At 55.8% G+C, this 10,680-nt stretch overlaps 1 protein-coding gene across 10 annotated transcripts; it reads right to left on the bottom strand.

The window, feature by feature from the left end:
• Positions 1-511: 511 nt before the first annotated feature.
• Positions 512-10,400, bottom strand: TMEM80 (transmembrane protein 80). Of its 10 annotated transcripts, XM_077961633.1 has the most exons (6): positions 9,947-10,099; positions 5,998-6,017; positions 4,664-4,757; positions 4,184-4,276; positions 2,460-2,564; positions 512-1,694 (listed from the first exon to the last, which is right to left on the bottom strand). In XM_077961633.1, exons 1-5 carry the CDS (start codon positions 9,963-9,965, stop codon positions 2,470-2,472), a joined length of 321 nt encoding a protein of 106 aa, XP_077817759.1. In that variant the 5' UTR covers positions 9,966-10,099; the 3' UTR covers positions 512-1,694; positions 2,460-2,469. The 10 variants fall into 10 exon arrangements, with proteins under 10 accessions (XP_077817759.1, XP_077817761.1, XP_077817758.1 ...); XM_077961635.1 differs by lacking the exon at positions 2,460-2,564 and having other exon boundaries at positions 9,971-10,323; XM_077961632.1 differs by having other exon boundaries at positions 512-2,564.
• Positions 10,401-10,680: the final 280 nt, after the last annotated feature.

The raw sequence follows: 10,680 nt of genomic DNA, 5'->3' as shown, positions 1-10,680 counted from the left end.
GGTCTGCATGGTTCATGGGCTGAGTCCTTCAGATGGCAGGCATGCCCAGCCAGTCCTCTGCCAGTGCAGGCGCTGGTGAGGGACGGGGCCCAAGGCGCTCAGGCGCTGGCGTGTGTGGTTCTGCTGCAAGGGCGCAGGGGTGGGAAGCGGGTCCTGAGGGCTGTCCTGCAGGTCAGCCTGCAGGTCCTCACCGTGGCCTCTGGGGGCGATAGGCAGGTCAAAGCAAGTCCGCCCAGGACAACCGGGTGCTCCTATCGCTTCCACGAAGACAGGCAGGAAAGTCTGTCCGGGTGCCATAGCCACCCCAGCTGAGGGAGCCCCAGTGGAGGCCCAGGACAGCCCCGCAGCCTCCTGCCCTCAGGAGTCCACCGAACGGAAGGCGCCCAGCAGCCAGGGCCCGAGGGCGAGGCCAGCCAGGAATTGACCAGCTGGCAAGCAGGGTGTGCTCTCTTGAAGGGTGGGAGAACTGGCAATGGGGTGGGGGAGGTGGCCATAATTAGGAGAATTCAAGGAGACATACACATCTCTTTTATTTACAAAATGCAGTGAAGAGAAAATATCTAGGTATTAGGATGTGATTATTCCAAACATAGAGAACACACAATAGAACCAAATGAAGGGAAAGCTACTATAACAGCTTAGATACTTTTTAAGGAGAACTTACAGTAAATCTGGGAATGGGAAAAAAATCACAGAGCTAGAATTTGTTTAGCACTCAGTGCAAAAGGCAAAAGTTGCTAAAACTGGAGTGGACGGAGGCTCAGAATGTGGGCCCCGCAGCTGCTCTCTCTCCTGCAGTTCCATCCCCAGACTCAGCCCTGACCTCTCCTCCGAAGCCCCTAAAGGGAGGAGTGTGGCTGAGATGGAAATTCTCAAGCACCAGAGCTGTTGGCTTGTTTGCATTTATTGCTTTGGGAACCCAGAGTGCACTCTTGCCCCCGGGGACTGCCTGCCTGTGAGGCAGAGCTGGGGGCACTCAAAGCACAAGGCCTACCCCATCCTGCTTCTCCAGCCGGACTTGGAAACACAGGTGGGGCCTGGCCACGGAGTAAACTGGGCTCTCAGAGCACAAATTAGGACCATCAGGGAACTAGGGGGTGATGGGGGAGGCGGTGAGACGAGGCCTCTGTTCTGAAGGGCTCTGTCCTCCCTCTCAGCCCTGGGGGCCCATGGGGGTCCATGGAGGCCTGGCTACTGCAGCCAGACCCCACTGACAGGGCTGAGTGTGCGCTCCCGGGACTCACCTTGAAGGCAGTTCTGTGTGGTCCCTACCCTCCCTGCAGCTGTTCCCAACACCAGGGCCTCCAGCAGTTTGTTCTGCTCTGGCTCCTGCTCCCACCCCTGCCAGGACAGATGGAGCCGTCCGAAACCATCTATGGCCAGTCGCTAGGAAAAGTGCCCTTCCTGTCCAGGAATGGGAGTGACAGCTGGGGGACTGGTCGGGCCCAGGAGGAGGGCCCCAGTGTGGGGTGTTCTGGGTGCCTGCAGCTACCTGGTGAAGGCTGCAATGGCAACCACCTGCAGGACGGCCTCCAGGCCGTGAAGGGCCAGGAGTGTGGCACTGAGGGCCCAGTCTGCCCACAACACCAGGGTCTGCCAAAGCAGGAAGTAGGCAGAGAGGAGGGCGGTGCCGGCCGTGAGGGCCAGGCTGGCGGCCAGCGGCCTCTCAGCCTCTGTCAGGTTGCCCCTGGTACCTGGAGAACAGAGCAAAAGGGGGAGTGAAGGTGGCGCAGGGTGATCCCCAGAGCCCACTGCCCGCAGGTACCTGGCAGGCTGCTGGGACCAGAGCAGATCCTTGCCCTACGTTCCTCGGGGGCCTGGGGAATTCCAGGGAAACAGCCCCCATGGCCACCCAGAACTCAGGAGAGCCAGAGAGCGTGTGCAGCACGGGCGTGAGCCCCTCCTGGGGCAAGTGCCCCTGCAAAACCAGTGTGATCTGTCTCTGGGTCTTCTGGGTCGGCTGTGTGGGCGAGGGTGAATTTGGTTTCTAAAATGATTCAACTGCATCTGCCACCTTTTCCTAATTCCAAGTGGAACTGAAGGGATTTTTTTGAAAAATTCCCAAAATATTTTTCTCTGGTCCAAGGCCAGTTCTGGAAAATTTCATGGATATGTATTAAAAACAAAACTGCGTATTTAGCAAACAAATGAGTCAGGCACTAGCTGAGCCGAGGTGCCTGGAGACCCTGCAGTGTGCGGCACGCTTGGGGAGGGTCCCAGTTGGCCTAGCAGCCCCCAGCAGGGCCAGACCACACCCTGTCCCCACCACCTTGGGGCAGGCCCAAGCCCCTGAAGATCCGGCCAAGAACCGGGCCTCCGTGCAGCAGTGGCGCTCGCACCCTCCCAGCAGTGCCCACTCTGGGGGGCAAGCTGTAGAGGCTCCAGGACCATCTGTAAGTGCAGACAAGACACTGACGGCCGGGCACCCCTCAGTGGAATGGGCAACTGACAGAACTCGCCTCCATCCTCCTAGTGTGTCTGAGGCCTGGTAACAAGAGGAACGGTGGGGGCCACCCTTCTCTGCAGCCTCGGTTCCTCACTGGACATCGAGCATCGGGGTATATCTGTGTGTCAACAAGAGGGGTCCAAGATTCCAGCCTGGCAGGCGCAAAGTGCCCTGGAAGTGCCCACTGCGTTCCCCACGGCAGGGCAATGTTTCACAAACACATGTGTTTAGGTGCACGTGTTATGACCATGAGCACGCAGAGGGCTGGAAGCCTGCACCCCACTGGCCACAGAAGTGAGCTCTGGGGAGGGCAAATTTCCATGTTTTACTTCTGCACCCCTTGAATCTTGTACAAGAATATATCCTTGAACAAACTGTGTGGTTAAAAAAAGGGGAGTGAGGTCAGGCACTTTGGAAGGCCAACGTGGGCAGACTGCTTGAGCCCAGGAGTTCAAGACCAGCCAGGGCAACACAGTGAAACCTTGTTTCCAGCCGGGCATGGTGGCTCACACCTGTATAATCCCAGCACTTTGGGAGGCTGAGGCGGGCAGACCACGAGGTCAGGAGATCGACACCATCCTGGCTAACATGGTGAAACCCTGTCTCTACTAAACATACAAAAAATTAGCCGGGTGTAGTGGCGGGCGCCTGTAGTCCCAGCTACTCGGGAGGCTGAGGCAGGAGACTTCTGTGAACCTGGGAGGTGGAGCTTGCAGTGAGCCGAGTTCGCGTCACCGCACTCTAGCCTGGGTGACAGAGTGAGACTCCAACTCAAAAAAAAAATTAGCCAGGCGTGGTGGCGGGCGCCTATAGTCCCAGCTACTTGGGAAGAGGGGGAGGGCTGAGGCAGGGGGATTGCTCGAGCCCAGGAGGTCAAGGATGAAGTGAGCTGTGATTGCACCACTGCATTCCAGCCTGGGCAACTGAGTGAGACCTCTCAAAAAAAGTAGGTCACTTGAAGGGGTTGCAGACTTGGGGATCCCTAGAGCTGGACTCGGGACGCTGGGGGCTCCCACCCCTCTAGACTCTGCTGCCTTTTGGGACCTGGCAGAACTCTCCAGGGCTCTCTCCTCAGACAGCCGAGGCCAAGGGGAAGGGGGTGCTGGTGAATATTCCAGAGCTCCGGATGTGGTGGTGGGCTGGGCTTCTGATCTCAGTGCCATTACCCAGTGACTTCTACAAGACACACTTCCAAACACAGACTCTCCCAACGATGCCCCCAGCGTTGTTTGTCTGTGGGACAAAACTTCTCGATTAATACTTAATGACACTGTAAGGTGAGCCTGCAAAGCAACTGGGTAAGCAGTTTGGATAAAAAACGTCTCCGAGAACCATACTGTAAAATAATTACTATTGAAAGGTTGTGGTAACAGAGAGCAACTCTTTTTTTTTTTTTTTTTTTTTTGAGACAGAGTCTTGCTCTGTCGCCCAGGCTGGGGTGCAGTGGCCGGATCTCAGCTCACTGCAAGCTCCGCCTCCCGGGTTTAGACCATTCTCCTGCCTCAGCCTCCCGAGTAGCTGGGACTACAGGTGCCCGCCACCTCGCCCGGCTAGTTTTTTGTATTTTTTAGTAGAGACGGGGTTTCACCGTGTTAGCCAGGATGGTCTCGATCTCCTGACCTCGTGATCCGCCCGTCTCGGCCTCCCAAAGTGCTGGGATTACAGGCTTGAGCCACCGCGCCCGGCCCAGAGAGCAACTCTTAGGACAGGTTCTTCACAGTGTTAACATGCACTCACCCAGGTATAACCGCAATGCTTCCAGAATCCCCATCAGAAACAGCAGAGCAAGATCGAGGACCAGGTAGTGGTGAGGACAGCTGAACACCTGACCTGGAGAGCAGAGGTGCAGATGGAACACAAGTTACCTGGCGCAGCAGCAGGCGCCGCCTCAGCTTGCCTTTTCCTTTTCCTTCTTTTTTTTTTTTTTGAGACAGGGTCTTGCTCTGTCACCCAGGATGGAGTGCAATGGCGCAATCTCAGCTCACTGCAACCTCCGCCTCGTGGGTTCAAGCAATCCTCTCACCTCAGCCTACTGAGTAGCTGGGACTACAGGCGCCCACCACCAAGCCCGGCTACTTTTTGTGTTTTTAGTAGAGATGGGGTTTCCCCATGTTGGCCAGGTTTGTTTCGAACTCCCGACCTCAAGTGATCTGCCCGCCTCGGCCTCCCAAAGTGTTGGGATTCCAGGCGTGAGCTGCCGCGCCCAGCCTGACTTACTTTTATACGTGATCATCAGGAGCGTGGCGAGGAAATACAGGGCGTAGTACGTTCCACTGAGATAAAACAGCATTTGAAGGGGAACTGAAGAGAGCTGGTGAGTGGTTAAGAATCCTCAAGCTCAACGGACCTGGGAGCAGCCTCCTAGGTGGCTGAACAAGAGGGGCTGGTTCTGTCATCTGTTTGGTGGCCACAGATACCACGGGACCATGGGGTCCTGGCAACGGCTCACTGCCCGTCTGAGGCTTCTACCACTATGCTGGCTGCCAATGGGGTCCCATGAGCTGGCAAGGCCTTTGTGGGACCCCCCCACCGTCCACGCCAGAACAATGCAGTCTGTGCACCGCAGCTTCTGCCCTCAGTGACTGTGGACTGGTCAGGGGACGCCTCCACACACTGGCACTCCCAGTGATGTCACCCTGACTCTGGCCCCAGTTATGAGTTAGAGAGAAAAAATAACTTTGTCATTTTCTTTTTTTTTTTTTGAGATAAGAGTCTTGCTCTGTTGCCCAGACTGGAGTGCAGCGACACAATCTTGGCCCACTGCAACCTCCGCCTCCTGGGTTCAAGTGATTCTTCTGCCTCAGCCTCCTGAGTAGCTGGGATTACAGGCGTGCACCACCACACCCAGCTAATTTTTTGTATTTTTAGTAGGGACAGGATTTCACCACGTTGGCCAGGCTGGTCTCAAACTCCTGGCCTCAAGTGATCTGCCCACTTCAGCCTTCCAAAGTGTTGGGATTACAGGCATGAGCCACTGCGCTCTTCAGAGGAAATATATTTCTGTTTGGGGGGACTTAAGTATCTACTAGCCATTTCCTGAGCTGTGTACATTTCCTATTTGTTTATGCCAGTATGAGTCTATGGGGCCAGGCACAGTGACTCACGCCTGTGATGCCAGAGCTTCAGGAGGCTGAGGCTGCAGTGAGCCGTGATTGCCACACTCCAGCCAGGGTGAGAGCAAGGCTCTGTCCTTAAAATAAAATAAACAAACAAAAATAAAATAAAATGAATCTAGGGACATTCAAAGTGAGGGATTTCCATCTTCCTGCCACTACTGGCCGAGACAGAGGCAGGTGGCCATCCTCTTCGGAGCCGGGCAGTCTGGTGTGCTTAGCCATTTTGTGCAGGGCTGAGCAGGCAGGGGATGGAGCCAACACAACTGATCCAAGGAAGTTACATCAACTCTCTAAATCTGTCAAGCAACACCCCCCTCTCCAAAGTGGAATTACTAGACAGAACTTAAGGAAAACGTGGGGTGAGGCCGAGTGCTCTCTGCGTGGCAGCAATTCGGGCCTCTGGGTGCTGTCCTGGAGGGGCACGCAGTAGGATACCACTGTGGAGGAGCCTCTCCCTGAAAGAGAAAGGGGCTGTGAGCAAGTCCCGACAGCCACCAGGAGGCTTTCCTGGGGCTCACTCCACACTGATAGGAACCACCCCTGCTTTATTCTCTTTTGATCTCATATTTGTAGAAAGCAGTAAACATATACCATGCGCCTGCCCCTAGGTATCTCCCGTGCCTCTCTAGCCATCCTTCAACGAGGCTAGGAGCCTCTGCCTTTCAGAACCTGAGGCTGGAGGCAGCGAGTATGGGAAGAACCATGGTGGGAAGTGAATCTTCCACTTCACCCTGGGCCAGACCCACCTGGCCCTCAGGGAAAGCAGCACCCTGAGCCTACCCAAACAGCAGCTCTCCTCGTTGTCTGTGGCTTCTCTGTATTTGCCACACATATATGACTAACGAAAACCTTTTCGGTTGGGCGCGGTGGCTCACGCCTGTAATCCTAGCACTTTGGGAGGCCGAGGTGGGCGGATCATGAGGTCAGGAGATCGAGACCATCCTGGCTAACACGGTGAAACCCCGTCTCTACTAAAAATACAAAAAATTAGCTGGGCGTGGCAGCGGGCACCTGCAATCCCAGCTACTCGGGAGGCTGAGGCAGGAGAATGGCGTGGACCCAGGAGGCGGAGCTTGCAGTGAGCCAAGATCGAGCCACTGCACTCCAGCCTGGGCGACTGAGCGAGACTCCATCTCAAAAAAAAAAAAAAGAGGCCGGGCGCGGTGGCTCAAGCCTGTAATCCCAGCACTTTGGGAGGCCGAGGCGGGTGGATCACGAGGTCAGGAGATCGAGACCATCCTGGCTAACATGGTGAAACCCCGTCTCTACTAAAAATACAAAAAAAAAACTAGCCGGGCGTGGTGGCGGGCGCCTGTAGTCCCAGCTACTCGGAGGCTGAGGCAGGAGAATGGCGTGAACCTGGGAGGCGGAGCTTGCAGTGAGCCGAGATCGCGCCACTGCACTCCAGCCTGGGTGACACAGCGCGAGACGCCGTCTCAAAAAAAAAAAAAAAAAAAAAAAAAAAAAAAAAAAAAAAAAAGAAACCCCGTCTCTACTAAAAAATACAAAAAACTAGCCAGGCGAGGTGGCGGGCGCCTGTAGTCCCAGCTACTCGGGAGGCTGAGGCAGGAGAATGGCGTGAACCCGGGAGGCGGAGCTTGTAGTGAGCCGAGATCGCGCCACTGCACTCCAGCCTGGGCGACAGAGCGAGACTCCGTCTCAAAAAAAAAAAAAAAAAAAAAAAAAAATTCCTCTGGAATTTTATCCCCAAACATCCCTCCAAAAATAAGAATTTTCAAAACTAGCAATGCAGCAGTCCAATCTTTTTATCATGCAACCTCTTGGGCCTTCTCCCACCCCCACCTGAGAGATGACAGGAAGCTGGAGGAGTGAGTGGAGCCTCTTTCCACATTTTCGATTCTGAGGTTTTGCATCTGAAGACTCCCCTGACTCATCCTGGATCCACGGTGACCTGGGTCGGACTAATTGTCTGAAAAGGGCTCACGCTAGTTGCACATGTGGTATGTGCACGTCTCTACATGTGTAAATACATCAATATAGATCTAGAATTGGGTGGAAACCTCTCATAAAAGGAGGCTCAAGCTGCACCGCTGGGCGGCAGGCAGGACAACAACCTGAACACAGCCTCTCTGTTCCATTTCCACTTCAACGCCAGGGAGGGCAGGACAGAAACCTGGCGTTAGTGAGATTTTGTGGCTGATCCCACAGCTTCTTGAGCAGATCTGGGGCCTTCTGTGCCAGAGTTTGTGGAATCTCACATGGGCAAGAGTCTTGAGCCGGTAAATACAGGACATCGGCATCAGAGACTCAGAACAGGGCTCCTGGAAGAGGCGCCACAGGCTGGAAGCAGGAAGCCAAGTGCACGGCAAACCACGTGGCATCGTGTTACCGGCAGACCACTCTTTAAACCCGATCTGTTCTTTTCCAGGCCCTAGCTAAACCAGGCTACCTAAATACCTGTCATTATCTGTGATGATTTTGCATTAATTGGGGTTTTTGTCCCTTCTGTTCCTTTTCTTAGAGGTTGGCTTCTTAAACACTTCCAATGTGTCTGCTAGTTGCTCATTGCTACAGATTGAAGTTGTGGTGTTCGGGGGAAAACTGTATAAAAGTCTTAAGTGATGTAACATTTAAATAATTAATATGAAGGGCGGCTATAACCAGCTGTTATAGGGCGGCTGTTCTAACAATTCTAGACCTGCAGGAGCTCATTCTGACTGAACGTCGCCCTGGCTTTCAGGACATTTTTGGTCAGTGACTTACTGTAATCACAATGTGGCTATGAATAGCTGTGTCAGGCAAAGTTAAACATGGAAGTAAAAGAGAACAAATGTTTTCCCTGATGTAACGGACAAGGTGTGTTAAGAGATCTTGTTCTGGTATACACTTAATTTTTTTAGAGACAGGGTTTTGCTCTATTGCCCAGGCTGGAGTGCAGTGGCGTGATCACAGCTCATTGCAGCCTCAGCCTCCCACGCAGCTGTGACCACAGGCTCCCTGGGGAAATTTTTTTTTTTTTTTTTTTTGAGACAGAGTTTCGCTCATTGCCCAGGCTGGAGTACAATGATGCGATTTTGTCCCACCACAACCTCTGCCCCCACAGGTTCGAGTGATTTCTCCTGCCTCAGACTCTCATGTAGCTGGGATTACAGGCATGCACCATCACACCAGGGTAATTTTGCATTTTTAGTAGAGACGGGGTTTCTCCATGTTGGTCAGGCTGGTCTCGAACCCTCGACCTCAGGTGATCTGCCCTCCTTGGCCTCCCGAAGTGCTGGGATTACAGGCGTGAGCCACTGCGCCCGGCCTTCCCCGGGGTAATTTTTAATTTTTTTTTTGTAGAAGGGGGTTTCGCACTGTTGCCCAGGCTGGAGTGCAGTGGTGTGATCATGGCTCACTGCAGTCTCAACCTCTTGAGCTCAAGTGATGCACCAGCTTCAGTCTCCCACGTAGCTGGGACCACAGGCTCCCCGGGCTAATTTTTAATTTTTTTTTTTTGTAGAGGGGGGTCTCGCTCTGTCGCCCAGGCTGGGGTGCAGTGGCGCCATCACGACTCACTGTAGCCTCGACCTCCTGGGTTCAAGTGATCAGCCAGCCTCAGCCTCCAGAGTAGCTTGGTCCACAGGGGTGCGCCACCACGACCGGCTGATGTTTACAATTTTTCTGTAGAGAGGGTGTCTTGCTATGTTGCCCAGGCTGGTCTCAAATGATCCTGCAGCCTCGGCTTCCCAAAGTGCCAGGCTTACAGGCGTGAGCCACTGCGCCCAACCTAAACTTAATTTTTAACCTAATGAAAATACACAAACAAACCTGATTACTAGAGGCTGCCCTGCCTATGGAATAGCCATTCGTTATTCCGTTAAAACAAAGCACCTGATTTCCAGAGAACGCGCTCGAAGGTGTGGCACTTCAGCGCCCGCGTTTGAGCGCTCTGGCTGCACCCACAGACAGCAGAAGGCGGCCCCTCTGCAGCACGGCCGATTTACTGCTTTGGTCTGTCCCTTCCTCCTCTCGGAGGCGAGTCTCTCACGCAGGACGCCTGAGGCACGGGCACCCGCGGTTTCTTTGGCGAAGGTTCCAAGGCTACCGAAACCCCGCGCCCATCCCGCCCACGTGTCTTCACAAAAGCCACGCGCGGGACAAGAGCTGTCGGGGACCGGGTCCCCGAGAGCCGCTCCAAAGCCGCTCCGCATCCACCCTGCCCGGGCCCAGGCGCCCGCGCGCGGGGGAGCTCCTCGGGGCGCAGGACGCCCGCCACCCAGGCCAGGCCGCGCTTCTCAATGGGGTGACGGAGCTGTCTCGCTCACGTAGAGACGCTGGCACAGCCCCGTGAGCGCACCGAAAACGGAAACCAGATTGTCACCACAGGGAAACGCCGCGCCCGCCGCTGCTAGCCCGGAAGCCCCCACCCGCCCGAGCTCACCTCGCCGCGCGGCCGCCATCTTACCCGCCCCGCCCGCCGGTCCGTCGCGATCCCGGCAGCCTCTCGGCCAGCGCCGCTCGCGCTCCTTCGGCCATTTTCGCGTCTCCTGACGAAGGGGCCCGACCGCGCCGCGTTTCGGGAGCGGACGTCCGAGCCACGGCCGTAGTCCGTCCGGCACCGCTCGGGCACTTTCGGAAGGGAGGAGGCGGAGAACCGAGGTTCGGGAGCATTCGGGCTCGGGGACATTCGGCTCGTCTCGGCTCGGCCTCGGGCTGACTCGGCTCCCGCCGGCAGCGGGAACGGGCGAAACCCGCGGCACTAAGCTCTGTCTCTGAGAGGCAGAATTGCGCCAGGCGCCGGCGAAAATCTGCCTAGAGCCGTCCAGCCCTGTCGGCCGGGGACAACAGCCGTCTCAGCCTGTTAGGCAGTGAGGAGAACCGGGGCTCAGTCTCTCGGAAGCCCTCGTGCGGACTCGGACCTATTCGGACTGACTCGGCTTCCCACTTCGGGGAGCTTCGACCCTCCTCGGTTCAGGACTCGGTCTCGGCTCGGCGGCTTCGTGCAGGTTCGGCTCTTATTCGGGCAGCCTCGGTTCGCCTCGGTTCGCCTCGGTTCCGCTCCACGGGCAGACTCGGCTCGGCTCTGCTCGGCGGCTGGCTGCCTTTTCGGTCCCTGTTCGGGCGGCGGCTTCGGGCGGCCTCGGCCCAGCTCGGGCGTCCTCTTCGGGCCCCGCT

Source organism: Macaca mulatta, chromosome 14, assembly GCF_049350105.2.
Source record: "Macaca mulatta isolate MMU2019108-1 chromosome 14, T2T-MMU8v2.0, whole genome shotgun sequence".
In the NCBI taxonomy this organism is placed as follows: Eukaryota; Metazoa; Chordata; class Mammalia; order Primates; family Cercopithecidae; genus Macaca; species Macaca mulatta.
Note: the sequence above shows the minus strand (reverse complement) of the source record. Positions and strands in the feature narration are given on the sequence as shown.